Source organism: Aptenodytes forsteri, unplaced genomic scaffold (genome assembly GCF_000699145.1).
Source record: "Aptenodytes forsteri isolate BGI_AS27 unplaced genomic scaffold, ASM69914v1 Scaffold103, whole genome shotgun sequence".
In the NCBI taxonomy this organism is placed as follows: Eukaryota; Metazoa; Chordata; class Aves; order Sphenisciformes; family Spheniscidae; genus Aptenodytes; species Aptenodytes forsteri.
Genome location: NW_008796051.1, coordinates 5,587,976 through 5,603,610, shown reverse-complemented (window position 1 = coordinate 5,603,610; position 15,635 = coordinate 5,587,976). Strand labels below are relative to the sequence as shown.

The following is a 15,635-nucleotide window of genomic DNA, read 5'->3' as shown; positions in this document are numbered from 1 at the left end:
GTTAGGTACTAGAAGATGTCAAAATAGGAAAAACAGAAGGAAGATAAGGAGCTGGACAGGAAGTGTCAAGAGAGGTGATATAGCAGACTGAGAAGCGGAATGGTCTGGGATGGAGGCAATCTCTGGGAGGTGTTGTTGAACTGCAAAATCTAGGGTAGAAACCTTGAGGGAACTGAGGTGCTAAGCTTCCAGTATGGGTTGGTGAGGAGAAGGTAACAGTGAGACTGGAAAGGGTTGGGAAATGTAACATCTTAATTCAAGAGCCAGAGCTCTTGAATAGACCTGGATGGACTTGAGGGCATGAAGCCTTTGGTAATTGTAGGATGGAGAAATGGGCACTCTAGGCTGGAAGAAGGGAAACAGATCCTCTGATGCTCTCTCATAGGTTAGTGAGGAGATGGGATTAGGTTGGGAGCCGTAAAATACTCAGGAGAGTGGCTGGGGAAGGGGGATCTGTGGGATGAAAAGTCCAGTTTCAGCATGGATTAGGGCTGGACATGTGGTGAAGGTATAATGTGGGGGAAATTAGTAAGAAATATGAGGTGCTCATTCAGGGAATGAAACAGGAAGATCCCAGGACTGGCGTGTGCTGCTGAAGACTGGAGGTGCGGGTCTGGGGCAGGAAGACTGGAGAACCTGGAGCAGACCTGAGCTATGGGTTGAAGCGGTAGGTAGGATTTGAGCTCTGGAGTAAGCAGAGTTGGAGGATAGGAGTTATCTGACAGGGCTGGGATTTTGCAACGAGGTGGGAACTGTGGGGCAGTAGAAGTGATAGGTAGGTAGGTGGGGTGAACCAAGCTCTGTGGTGGGGCAAGAGCAACACAGGTCCACGGACCGGTCCAGTAGTAGGGCAGCAATAACAAGGATTCTGGCAGTGAAGAAGGGGGAAGAAAGGGACAGTGCAAACACACACATACATGCCCCAAGCCCCTGTACTCTTCTCTTTCACTGCTGGAAACAGCCCCAGGCCTGTCTAGACTGGGATGTGCAGTAGGTCTGTCCTTCCCTAAAAAGCAAGCAGAGGCTGCTATGGCAATAGCAATTTATCCTGACTTACTGAGAGGAGGGGCTTAATGATAAAAGATATCTCCCTTGCAGTTTGACACCTGCTCTCTGAAGAGCTGCCACTGCATATGGCATATTACCAAAACCTTGGACTAAAACAATACTCGCAAAATAGAGTTGTGATTTTAGAAGGTCCAGATTAATGGAGAAGAAAAGCACAGCCGAGAATCTAGACTTCTGTAAAATAGATAATTCCAACCTTTCTAAAACAGGTAAGAGAAAGATTTATTAAGTATTAATTGCACCTGTATTCTCCAAAACAATATAATTTACCCTATTTAGCTATACACACTGATTAATACATACACATATGTATAAATCCCATATTTTTTAAAGTACTTTTTCACAAATGTTTTCTTTGGTAGGCAAATTCTTACACCTTAACTATCCTTCTACTGTAGCTTATGTTTGCCATATAGGACTTCATTACTTCATGTACTCAAGTACATGAAGTACTTCATGTACTCAAGTAAGTACATGAACATCGTTTTTTAATGAAAGAAATAGTAGCTTAATCACAATACAGATTGAGTCATTAAGAAGAAAGGAATTGGATATCAGCACAACCTACTTACCTAATTGTATACAAACACTGCTGTATATTACTTATTGTTCCCGTCATACTAGTATGTGTAATATGCTAAATGCAGTTGAACTAAAATATGTGAAATGCTCCACTTAATACTCACGTTGCATTATATCCTTTAATATCAATTCAGCTGAACATAAAAAGGGAATGCATGAGATGATTACCTAACAGGTAAGTAAAAATTGCAAACAATGCTTGATATTTTTATAACTAAACCTAGGACTCCCTGTAAAATGCTTTATTAATTTGATAAGATGAGCTAAAAGGGTACGCTTTGAGAGCACATGTAACAGAAATGTATTGGTGTATGAATAGTCAGAAATATGGAAAACCTATCTGGCAACTGGAATAGATTTGTACTAGATTCAAATACAGTTGCAAACAGGCAAACAAAATTCTCAGAGTAATCCCAACAAATAAAACAGTTCATGTAAAATCAGGACTTCAACTATAAAGAATAACAAGCAAACAGGAGCAAGGGGCAAAGAGAGTAGATAAGGAATAAAACTACATAAAATAAGCTGTTAACTCAGCTTAATCTTTTTTTTACTTCAGACCAAATTAATCGCTTATTATGACCTCATGAAAAATGTCAAAAAAACCCACAGGTATAACAGGGAAGAATATGGTTCCTAGGATATATTTGCACATACAAAATTATATATTTTTTAAATAAGCAAACACGCTAAACCTAATGGAACTTTGCAAATACAAGTTAAATGCCATATGAATGACTACCAGTGATAAACTGTGAGCTACAACTAGTTATATACACAAGTCAAGATTCTTTTCAGTGACACAGTGTTTCTTAGCTCCAAAAGAAGTTTCCTCAAAAAGTAATTTTTGACTGAAACAAGGTCTTCTGTCTACTCCAAGACTTTGGAGGCCACATCACAGGTAAAAGGGGGACACAGGGAAGTAGACTTCAGGATTTAGGGCCCTGCAACAAACCAGGCAGTAAATCAGCTCATCAGCTGAAACCCTCTTGACTTTCTATAACAGTGTGCAGACGCTGCTGGTGACAATGACAGAGGAGCTTGTAGATATTAATTGTCAGAGAGTCACAGATCTAAGCCATATTTCTTTCAGGTCCAGGAGAAGAGACAACCCAATAAGCAGGTACAAAAACTGAGTAAATCAAACAGGTCACTTTCTTAAAAATTAAAACTTTTCTAGCATCTTTAGATCCACAGCCCGTAAGATGGTTGGATTCATTAGACTGCTTCTTACAGGAGAAACATAAAATTCTTACCCATTAATTTAGCATGCTTTCTTGTCTTAATTATGAGTGATGGAGCCCATAAACTTCAACCCTTTCCTGGGCATATGTGTAGTATTCTAATATCAAGCCCTTCATCAAATCAGAGATATTCCTTTAATTTTGTATACCCCATCATGTGATTGCTCTTTGTCATTAGACTGCTTCTTACAGGAGAAACATAAAATTCTTACCCATTAATTTAGCATGCTTTCTTGTCTTAATTATGAGTGATGGAGCCCATAAACTTCAACCCTTTCCTGGGCATATGTGTAGTATTCTAATATCAAGCCCTTCATCAAATCAGAGATATTCCTTTAATTTTGTATACCCCATCATGTGATTGATCTTTCTGTCCATTTAATGTTCACGGCCATCTCTATCAATGGCTGAAACTGTTCAGCTGAAAAATTAATCTCAATAAATCGGAAGTATTTTTTAGCCTTGAAAGCCCAATCCTACTTTCATCAAAGTCTGGCAAGTCTGTTCTTAGTCAGCACTAACAACATATGCAACTCATCTGTCACAGGATAATGTCATGGTGCTGTTGCTCATTCTGCCACTGCTAAGATGTGTGTATGTGTGTTGGCTGGCTTTGTTTAAGAATACATGGACTTAGCAGTGAACACAGCAATGCTCAGAAAAAGAAAGTTTTCTTAAACTACAGATGCAAAATTTTGGACTTGTACTGTGAACATGATCTAATCACATCCTGTAGCTCAAGTTATTCTGTTGGTGCTAAGACAGTAGGCAGAAAACTTGCTGTTGTCTGATATAAAAAACATGTCACTTCTGAAAATTATTAAAGCACATATGCAGATCTACTGGACACCAGGGTAGCTCCAGTGGCCTCAGGATATAGCAGGGCATGCTGACTGTGTCTACTCACATGCAGTGAAACTGGGTCCTGATTGTAGAAGAGTCTTCAAATTCTTCTGATGGAAGACCAGGAGTTCTTATTATAGCACCAAGCTGGGGGTCAAACCAACTCCCTGTGTTCTTCTCTTGCTTATTATGTTACCTCAGGAAAGGTTCTTTTTACCTCTGCACCCGTTCCCCTGTGTCCACCCTGTAAGTCGCTCACACCAATTGCAAAGCACACTGTTTCAAGAATCTAGTCTTGGTTATGGCCTCTAAGCTCTACCGTAATATTAAAGAATTAATAGGAGACAGTAAGAATATTTTAGAAATTCCCAATATTAATCCCAAGGTAGACACATGGGAAATGGCTACACAAACACAGACATATTTTCTAATGACTCTCTGAGCTCCAAAGGCACCATACCCAGCTGTGCAGTTCCAGCCCCCCCAGCTACATAAGTAACTTCATATAGCTCAACTCTGCAGTCCAGTAAACTGAAGGTGATGAAGGGGACAGGGGATTTATTAGTTCAGGTCCGTAATTGCCCTAACGCAGTTACAGGGCTACACATCCAGGCTTTATCCAGCCAACTTACAGCAAAGTGGAGCAGGTGGCACAGCTGTCTGCCTCCCTCCATTTAGACCTACCTATAGGCCTTTCCCAGGAGCTTGATGAGATCAGGAATCTGGCCTTACAGTTCCATCACGCAGCTATGGCCATGCTGTTTGTAGCCACTTCAGGGCTTATTTATACTGCCAAAACAACTTGGAAACAAGTGCTTAGTGCCTCTATTTGTAATTATTGAAAAGGAAGGCAGAGAGGTAGGAAATACAATTTAACTTAAAGCACACATGACCTCTAGCCAAGAGGATTTTAGGAAAAGATAACTTTCCTATACATATTCAAATCCCTTTTATTTGATTGAACACTTTATAAGAAAATGTTACTTAATTGTATTGTACCTATTAGGGTGGCTACTTTTTAAAGAATTTACAGGGATATCTTATAAAATTCAGCTGAAGAAAAAAATTCACAAAGTTCATGTAATTTTTTATATTCACAAAGGCTATGGAGAAGAGTAGGGAAAGAGAAAGAGTACAGCTACCCTAGGTTAAAGTACAGTGCTTCAATACTTAAAATACATTTAGGAGAGCAAACATTCCCCACCTGTGAAATACACTGTGAGTAGAACAGATGGCTTTCTATCCATATTCACTTTCTGGAAAGTCATGTGATTGCTTTTGTTGCTGAGCTTCTAGAGAAACAACTTTCCTTCTTAATTTTGTTGAGTATAGTCTGAACTAGCTTTTTGTCAGTTCACTGCCTGGGTGAACTATAAATTTGCAAAGCACAGTAATGCAGTCTCTATTTAGCAGGTCTTCGCTGTAGCTCGTGTTTGTTAATATTTTGACCTGTGCCTGTGAACATACCTTTGGAAAAGTCATATTGTACTAAGGTTGACATGAAAGCAATACATTACGTTCGAACAAAACACTGCCATCAACTTAACGGTTGAAGCTGTTTGAAAATTTTCAAGGAATCAATAACATTCTGAAAAAGTCCTTTCTTCCATTCAAAGTATGGTTTGTACTGAGCAAAATTTTATCCTGCCTTCCTATCAAGCACTCTAGCAGACTCTGATCTATAAATGGCTATTTGGATGACCCTCATGCAAAGCTCCTACTTGGACAGACCTTACAGTTTGGCATCTGCTGCATCGTTTGGAAAGAGGTTCTAGAAACATGACAAACTGAAATTGGTGACAGCTCATTCTGGCAGAATATTCCAGCCTTTATTTCATTTTTATTAGGAGTAAAAAATCATTGGGATTAAACATAAGACTTTACAAGCATAAAATCCTTGCTTTGAAAAATACACTGCAGATCTATATTCCAGATATTCCATATCTGGAATAATCTGGCATTGATACAAACTGGGCCATAAAGAGTGAGACAAAATGAATTCTCTCTAACCCTACCATAAGCACAATGTTTTTGGCCTGGGACATTCATTTACCAAAGAGAGTCAAAGAAAAAGAAAAAAAAGCAGTTTCTCCAGCACTTTAGAGGGAAAGGTTGCTGTGGCCTTTACCATAAGCAGGATTTCACCCCGATTTGTTTTGATGCTGTGTTCTGGATCTCAGTCACAGCCCACTGCACAGCTGCCCACATTACACATGCCTCTAGGCCCAACACGGATACTCAAGGCAATCAAAGCAAGGATGGAACGAGCATGGGCAGTTACTGTCCTCCTGTCCTCTCCTCTGCTTCTTCCAAAGATAAGACACAGACACATTAGTGGGCAAGGGGACACTGCTGTTACTGAGGGTGAGTGCTTTTTTTCTCTCATCTATCGTACACTACAGTAAATATTAGAGAGGAAAGAATATAAAGGTTTGGATAAAAGTTCATGAAGATCTGCCTGTGCTGGTGTTGTAGAGTAAGCTTTAAGTGTTACCTACTTGGAACTTACATTTTTTTCAGATAGAGGAGAGCTTGTACATCATACCATATTCTGAATTCTTTTGCCAGTTCAAACATGCTGGATTTAACTTAAAAGTTTTGAATTTTAAATTCAATACATCTAATTCAATTTTTATTTTAAAAGCTGTTGGTCTCTCTTTTCCCTTCAGGCATACTCCATGGAAAGATGATGAATGGTACTTGCACTATTTTCATTTGCAACAGAAATCCTAAGCTGGAGTGGTACTGTTACTTGCTGATTCTGGTTTGCCTTTTCACTTTATTAGCAGGATTTCTAGGCAATATACTGGCACTACGACATTATGTGTACTGCATGAAGACATGGACTACCAATACCGTATTTCTCTTTAATTTGGCACTGTGTGACTTTGCTTGGACTCTCATGGCACCTTTTTCAGTATGTTCTAGTCTCCAGAAGTTAGCTGCCTATTCCAGTCAAGCACTTTATCAGATCATAAGACTATGTTTTAGTATTAATATCTATGGAAGTGTCTATTTCCTGACACTCATCAGTTTTGACAGATATGTAGGTGCTGTCCATCCTATCACTTCATTAACATGGTGGGACAAAGAAAAGGCTGTGTTTTGTACCATTGCGGTATGGATCTTCATAGTGATTGCATCAGTGCCGGAGATCTACTACACAGTTGCAGCTGGAAGACAACATGACATCATAGATTCCCTGGATGGCACTGAAGGACCTTTACAGTTTGCAGTGCCATTCACACTCTCCAAGATTGTACTGAGATTCCTAGTTCCAGTCACAGTCATCTTTACATGCTATATGTTGACTCTCAAAGCATTACTACAACTCAGTAAACGTCAGCAAAGAAGGAACAGACTTGTTAGACCTCTGATACTGATTTCAGCCGCTATGATTGTATTTGCTGTTTCTTTCATACCTTATCATGTTATGATGATGGTGATACTAACTTACAGAATTAATTGTCAACCACCCTGTGGGAACACAAGCACATTAAGTGCCATTTATGAAGTCACAGAGATCATCTGCAGCATCAATAGTTGCCTTGACCCAATCATTTTTACGGTAGCAAATAAGACATTCTATCAAAGAATTAAAAGTATAAAATATCATCCCAAATGCCAGTGCTGCTGTTGTCTGACAGGACGGGTAACAGACATCACTCTGTCCCCAAGAACAATGACTTAAACACCAGTCTACAAAGACACGCATCTCCCACTGCCCGTTTGGCTTTGTGTCATCAGACCTGTTTAAAATTTGGTCTCCTGTATTGTATAGTGATCTCTTGAGTAAGCAAGAACAGACAGCAATGCAGAGTAAAACTTAATGTGTACATCTACTAGAAAAGAAACACTAGCAACTCCTAGCTTTACAGAATTGGCATTTAAAATATTCTTGTCATAAATATACCTTAATTTATTGTGAAATAGCACATCTTACCTGTATGTACACGCGATATGGAATGAACAATGAAGAAAAGTTCTAAGTAGCTACTTTAATTCTTGGCCAAAAAAATACAGTAAGATTAAGAGCACACAGTGTTGAGGAGCCTTCTCATAGTTTCTGTTAATTATGTTTTCATATGTTTGTAAGTGTTGCTGTGATTGGACTGTGCAATTAGTAACAATCATGATGCTTACGGCTAAACTTCTCAAGCACTTGCAGAGAGGCTTTCTACAAGTACTTCACTTTAATGCTGCTTGCACTAGAGTTCCACTGACACTGCCAGTGGAACTTCATTAACCCAGGTAAAGTGCAGCACATTTCCGACAAACAAACAACAAAAAATAAATAATAAGATAAAGTCCCTGAGGACAGTCAGAGACACAGTGAATCTGCTCGTGAAGCAAACGAGCATGGATTGAAGAGCTTTGTTAAGTCTGCCACCCGAAAACAAACAAACAAACAAAAAATAAATAATAAGATAAAGTCCCTGAGGACAGTCAGAGACACAGTGAATCTGCTCGTGAAGCAAACGAGCATGGATTGAAGAGCTTTGTTAAGTCTGCCACCAGGCAGCAGGGGTTCAAAACCGATAGGCAGGGCACACCGGTGGTGACCCCCAAACCCTGGGCAATTACAGCTGTTTCTCATAACTGTTCCACTTCAGGGTGGCGTGTTGCTCTGCCATGAACTCTAAACTCATCAACAGGGAGAAGTGTGCACAGGAAAAGTTCTGAAATACAGAGGTGGCTGAGCTGCAAGAAGAGTAAGAGATGCTGCTACACAGGAGTGCGTCTCCTCCTGTTCATTTAGGGTCTTAGCATCACAGTTTCAGGACAGTCTAAGGCAATTAGTCTACAGTGCACTTTAATAATTGAGACAGCACAATGCATAGTCATCAAAGAACATCCACCTTCAAGAGTCGTTAAATATGTGTTCTCTCAACACATTGTATGGGCAAAAAAATCATGTTCCATAATCAACAACCTGCTGACCTGCTTTCTTGCCAAGTCTCACATACTACCTTGTTAATTATAAAAGCCCATATACCAGTGAGCACATTCACTTTCTTTTCAGAAGTTATTATGACAAAGAATTTTTTCATATACTTTGTACGGTGTCTTAATTCTTTAATTTCCATAGGTTTAATACCATTTTGTCCTCACGTGTCTCTATGTAAAAATAATTCTATTCTACATCGGCATTAAATCTCTCTTCTTGTATGTGTCAATTGTATTGAGTAAATGTATATGTCTATATAATATCTAGAACAATGTTTTTTTAATTGTCTATAACCGTGACATGAAATGAAGAACCAGGTCCTGATAATCTGAAACATTGTACATGTGTTCGGATGTACCAGCAATCTCACAGGATCTCGTAGCAAAATTACATGCCTATATTCTCTTTAGGGGAGTTATGTACTCACCTCACTCTAAGTGCTGCTTTTTTCCTTTGATGACTTCTTAATCCTTAATTTTCTCTTATTTTAAAAGACAAATATTTACCTTTTTTTTTTTACGTGTGAATTGTCTATTGGAAACATGACAGGGTTATTAACAATGCATTGGCTTCCTCAAGAAAGGGAGCTTGTTTATCCATGAATGGGCACCCATCGGCAATTACCTGCTGTAATATACACTTAACATCTCAGACCCCTACAGAAACAATGTCAATGCCATTTAGCGACAAAGGTGCTCTCAGCATGAAAAAGGATAGAACAGGAGAGATAAGTGTGAAGCTCTGGGCTAAATGAGTTCATTGCCGCCAGGGGATTACACCCAAGATTGTAAACAGTAAGCTATTTCCAAAATCAAACACTTGCCATTTTTATCTTTCAATTTATCTTTAAAGGTACAGATACACTGTTCCTTTCTCCTTTCTCCACCTCAGTATTGCTTTTCAGCAAGTTAATTTGTCTGTGTTCTGGCTGGGTAAAATTCAACGTGAAATCAAAATACGCTTTTCTGGACAGAAAATTAAACATAAAAACTCACTGCACTCCTGGGCTAGAAAAGATAACTTCACACCTCTGGGAAGCAGAGATTGTCAGGTTTTACCTGCCCGGACTTCTAATATGTGAGCTTTTTCAGGAGAAGAAACGATGACTTAGACCAGCACCTTCTCTAAATTTTGTAGTGATTTTTAATAGCAAAACAGTTGTTTTTCTGTTCAGACAGATCATTTTATTCTCACTGCATAATATCTAATATATAGATGTGAATGTTACTGTTACGTATTAAGCAAGTATCATTAGAATGTTCTTTTGTTGTTAATGAGGAAAGAAGCATTCCGCTCAGAAGAAACTGTGGAAAACATTAGCAAAGTCACTTCCTGATATTGGAATTGCTTCCTCTTGAAGTGCTGCCTTTATAACACCTATAAATGCAGCCTGTGCTCACAAGTACCCAAAGTTGGCAAGAATAAAACTTCAAATTTCAATTAAAGATGGGATTGAAAGCCTCCAATGAGCTCAAGACGAATACAATAATTTAAAAGCTTCACAGATAACCCTTCCACAACTCCTATGCAATGTCTTTTGCAAGCAGCATGAATGTGGATTGCAGAGATTCTCAAGCAAAGTCTAGGGTCCCTCTGCCTGTGTTTCAGAGTGTAAAAAGAAAAACGAAGACAACAGTAAGGAAATGCTTTAAAGTCAACGTGAGAGTCTGACTCAAAAACAAGCTAGGGAGAAATTTCATTCTGGTCAGGTAATCAGAACATAAAACGCATTTGACTGAACAAGAATGACCTTTATATTCTCATTGTGACTGAACTACACAGTATACTCACATAGAAAGATGCAAAATGAGATGCTTTTTTACTTTGTGTCAGCATCACCCTACCAAAGAGCTGCACGGTCCAGGGCACACATGATGGAGCAAGGCCAGCAACTGCCATCATGGGCCTGGGAGAGTATCAAGGAGCGCTTGCTGCGCTGTGCCAGTGACCAGGGAAGGACTGGGGAAGCAAACAGGCAGGGACCTGCTCTTCCAGGGGACAATCCAGTTCTGAGGCAACTCAGAAGATAAAAATTGCCATGAAACAGTATGTATGAAGACAATACTGATTTCTGCAGCACATCCTTTGATCCTCCCTGACCCCCAAGAACATGAGCAAGAGATACAGGCAGCATGGATGGTAGCCCTGCTCTAAACTCTTTGCTGCGGATAAGCAGGAACAAGCTGGAGACTCCTCCAGTTCACTTATGTAGGACTGAGTAAGGTGGATGTCCTAGCTCCTCAGTTCACTGTTCTGGGCTCACCTGCAGAACAAGGGACAAACTGTTTGGACTCTGAAACTCTAGTAAAACCCATTTTTCTGCATTGCTCCTTTTTGTGTCCCACTGAAAGAAAAATATGGAATAAACTGTGTTACAAAAGTAAATCCTTGCCTCCATGTCTGTTTCTGTAGCTGGATGCAATCTTACATGGTCCACACAACCCTATAAAGCTCATTAATTTTCTACCAATAAAGCCATCTATAGCAGAGGTCCTAAGGTACTCGCACACACAGGAGAAAAAGGGGAAAGAAAAGCAAAGAAGCCACCTTATGCTTCTGAAAAGATTATTCCCAACCAACCCCAAATAATGAAGAATAGAAGGGCATAGAGAAGATGGGGGCATTCCTACAAAAAGTATCTGTGTCACAGTGCCTCTGTCGCCTGCTCCCCCAGCCTGGGCATCTCACACAACATGCCTTGTGCTGGGCTGAGTCTAAAGGCACTGAGTAATCTTTAAAAACCACCTTCAGGACACAGAACTCATGAAAAATCCTTCCCTCTCTTACTGTCAGCTATTCATGTTCCTCATGATACTCAGCTGTGAATACACCCTCGTAGCTGACAAGGCTTCTAGACATTTGTTTGCCTGTTCCTAAGTGATTCTATAATCAATTAAACACACTTTTTTAAAGTGCTTTTGTTCAACTAGGCTGAACTAATGCTAATGTTGTCCTGACTGAAATCAAAGGTTTTCCACAAAACAAGAGTTAAAAGGCACAAGACATCTGTTCATATTTACTTGGTCATATTTTATTTGGAAATACAGGCTCCTAAAATGTTTTATTATAATATTCCCCAGATAGAATGACATAAACAAATAAAATTAAATAAGTTTATTCCATTTTGCCACAATAAGTGAACAATAAACCAAACAGCTAAGAGCCAAAGTCAACATCTACTGTGACAAGTATGTTGCAATACTGGTTTCTCACAGATCTTTGTTTGGGTAAAATCTGAAGACATGGTATCCAATTAAATGACCAACTGTTATAATGAGTTTGAACACATTATTGCATGTTGTAATAATGTATTATCCTACAAAACTGACTGCAAGGTATGGGTAGCTTTCATCTACCATATCTAGATTCTGGGGTATTACAGTGACAGACATCTTTGTAATATACTGGATGAATACAAAATAGACCACGGCCTGAAAGATTTGACTGTTTAGGTATGTGCTCAGCTGTGGTCAGAGAAAGAACTTTTTCATTTACTACTGTAAATTCAGCATTGTTTTGTAAGACAAAATTGTTAAAACAAAAACCTGTAAGTTGAAGAGGTAAATTTTGCTACAAATGTCCCAAAGCTGCTAAGGAAAGCCATCTTTATGCATCCACTGTTCTCCATTTGTCTTTGTAATACTTTTATCTCACAAACTACCTGAAATATTCACACTTATTAAGACATGAGCTTATCTTTTTTAAATAAAAATGTTCAAATGTTCCTGAAAGTTTGATTCTCTCTTCAATATACATAAATGAATGTATTCTGATACCAAAGTTTTTCTTTTCCACGCCTCAGAAACAGCTCACTTGGCAAAAAGCTATGATAAACAGTACCACGAGGCAGTTAAAATACTTCACCTTTGTACACTGCTTTCATCAGTGGATGCCAAAGCTCTTTAGGCAGAAGAAAAAATACGCCTAGACTGATTCTACAGCTGGGGGAACCACGGCAGAGGCAGGTAATGTGGCTAAGTCCACCCATCCGCCTTGCAGGGAAATGTAGCTTCTCTGCTCCTGCCTCAGAGAAACATCCGAGTCTCAGGGCTGACAACTCTCCCCGCACTGTGCCTGGAGCCCGCAGTCAGAGGTGATGTGACATGCTGGCTCCCATGCAAGGACCTACCACCTCTATAGCCCCCCAAGCTCTCTTTTCAGGCCTTCTCCCAACTTATCACTTTACCAGCTCAGTCTCTTCCTCTTCACATGACTCAGCATGGATGAGGCTTCCTCCGGCTGGGAAAGGTGAACCTTAATCAGTGAGCACTGCAGTTCTCAGCTTTTGCAGTCTAAGGTAAAATGCAGCCTAATGTCACAAAACGTACATATTCAAGGTCTCAGCTACGGACCTAGCTAGGAAAGTGATGTCCTCACAAAGTACATCGTGTGCTAGAGCAACGGGAACCAACAGTTTCCCACCAGTCCAGCCAACGCCAGTCAGAAGACCGACATCAGTAGCCAGACGTCTTTCCATCAGGCTTCCTGGGCAGCCCATCTTACCTGATTTGGGTGGTCTCAAGGGCCTGGCGTGAACTAGAAACCGCAGGTGAGCGAATGCAGGTGAAACATATAGCGCTCTGCCTTCCTCTAAAATGCCATACAGTCTTTAAAGACTGCTTGCTATTTCTCAAAGAAAAAAAACCAGAAATACAAATGTTCATAAGAATGCATGTTCATCTTTTAACACAAAAGAACAGGAAAATGGACTTTTGCTGCTGCAAGGAAAGGGCTGACATCTTCTTTTCCGTAGTGGATTACCCAAAGGCAATGGAGAGCAGGGTAGTAACCGTCAGTGCCATCTGCTGTACCGAACGTTGCAGGGGATTCATAAAGGCACCACATCGCCCTCTTTGCCTTACATTAATGTCGTTACTATTACCTAGATGCAATACCTCGAGCTGCTGTTGTGAAAAAGCTGTGAAAGGCAGATAACACGGGAAGACTTAAAGCTATGCCAGAATTACAGCGTGTAGGCAGGCTTAATTCAGAATTTTTCTGCATCTATTTCCATTATACAGATTTAACATATATTTTAATTATAGACTTTACTCTTACTGATGTTATTACTTCAGGTTTAGACAATTGTGCTGATGTAGTTAAAAGGAAACCTGTAAAAATAGGTATTGATTTCCTATAATGTTTTAGAACATTTTTACTAGGGAAGCAACTTAGAAACCTGCGTTAGCAATAGAAAATGCTAACGCATTTGTTCCTGAGGTGCAGGTTTTTTAATTCTATGTGACTGTATCCCAGGTTATAAAACAAACGTGATAAAAAATTTCCTCTCTTTAGATGCCCTTACTGTAACAAAAGACGACATCAGTAGCCAGACGTCTTTCCATCAGGCTTCCTGGGCAGCCCATCTTACCTGATTTGGGTGGTCTCAAGGGCCTGGCGTGAACTAGAAACCGCAGGTGAGCGAATGCAGGTGAAACATATAGCGCTCTGCCTTCCTCTAAAATGCCATACAGTCTTTAAAGACTGCTTGCTATTTCTCAAAGAAAAAAAACCCAGAAATACAAATGTTCATAAGAATGCATGTTCATCTTTTAACACAAAAGAACAGGAAAATGGACTTTTGCTGCTGCAAGGAAAGGGCTGACATCTTCTTTTCCGTAGTGGATTACCCAAAGGCAATGGAGAGCAGGGTAGTAACCGTCAGTGCCATCTGCTGTACCGAACGTTGCAGGGGATTCATAAAGGCACCACATCGCCCTCTTTGCCTTACATTAATGTCGTTACTATTACCTAGATGCAATACCTCGAGCTGCTGTTGTGAAAAAGCTGTGAAAGGCAGATAACACGGGAAGACTTAAAGCTATGCCAGAATTACAGCGTGTAGGCAGGCTTAATTCAGAATTTTTCTGCATCTATTTCCATTATACAGATTTAACATATAATTTTAATTATAGACTTTACTCTTACTGATGTTATTACTTCAGGTTTAGACAATTGTGCTGATGTAGTTAAAAGGAAACCTGTAAAAATAGGTATTGATTTCCTATAATGTTTTAGAACATTTTTACTAGGGAAGCAACTTAGAAACCTGCGTTAGCAATAGAAAATGCTAACGCATTTGTTCCTGAGGTGCAGGTTTTTTAATTCTATGTGACTGTATCCCAGGTTATAAAACAAACGTGATAAAAAATTTCCTCTCTTTAGATGCCCTTACTGCATAACAAAAGAAAAGTTGGTTAGAGGGCATGTAAGTACTAATTATATTTTTGCATTCTTTATTCTTTAAGAATTTCTAGCATTTTTAAGAAACCTGCTTTTTTTTAACTGCTAGACCTATAAAAGCAATTTCATGATCCTCCTCCTTTTTCTCATTTAGAGCTACAATGTTTCATCATCTTATCTGTAGTGCCTAATAGAAACTACATTTTCCTTCTTTGAATTCATTGGAATCCAAATTTCACAGTAGGAAGAAGGAACATAGCAGTATTTGTAGGCCATATAATGCTGATGTTGAACCCTGAAGGGCAGTGCTGTAATCTCTGTTTTTCAATACCAGTTCAGTGATACTCTGTAAAGACTTGTCAAAATCATTATTTCAGTTTTTTATCCAAACTGTTCTTTTCTCCTGAAACTGCACTGAAACTGATTTGCAAGCTTATTCTTAACAATAAATGGAGTTGTTTACAATCTATCTATCATGCAGCCTTTTTAAATAAACATTTATAAAGCACTTTTTGAGTCAGAAAACAAAGCAGATTTAATCCTCATCCATCTAGGAGCATCTACAGGTTTACAAATGGTCATTGCAGTAACCGGTCCAAAATGCAGTATTATGGCGCAGTAAATCACAAACCTGATTTTAATATAAACATCTAAAAATATAAACATAGTTTAATATGTTTATATGTAAATAGTTTAATATGTTTAAATAATATATTTAAATAATAGCAAATATGCATAATAAACCTCTAGTGTGATTTGAATGAGCA

The 15,635-nt window shown here is 39.2% G+C and overlaps 2 protein-coding genes across 2 annotated transcripts in view; one reads left to right on the top strand and one right to left on the bottom strand.

The window, feature by feature from the left end:
- TMEM117 (transmembrane protein 117) overlaps positions 1-15,635 on the bottom strand; it is a 234,622-nt gene that overhangs the window by 204,830 nt on the left and 14,157 nt on the right. The window lies entirely within an intron of this gene.
- Positions 6,427-7,428, top strand: LOC103904739 (P2Y purinoceptor 1). The gene has a single exon (XM_009286251.2). It carries the CDS (start codon positions 6,427-6,429, stop codon positions 7,426-7,428), a length of 1,002 nt encoding a protein of 333 aa, XP_009284526.2.

What these genes read in the sequence shown, in the direction of transcription:
- LOC103904739 (XM_009286251.2), top strand. Translation starts at nt 6,427, where the DNA reads ATGAATGGTACTTGCACTATTTTCATTTGCAACAGAAATCCTAAGCTG.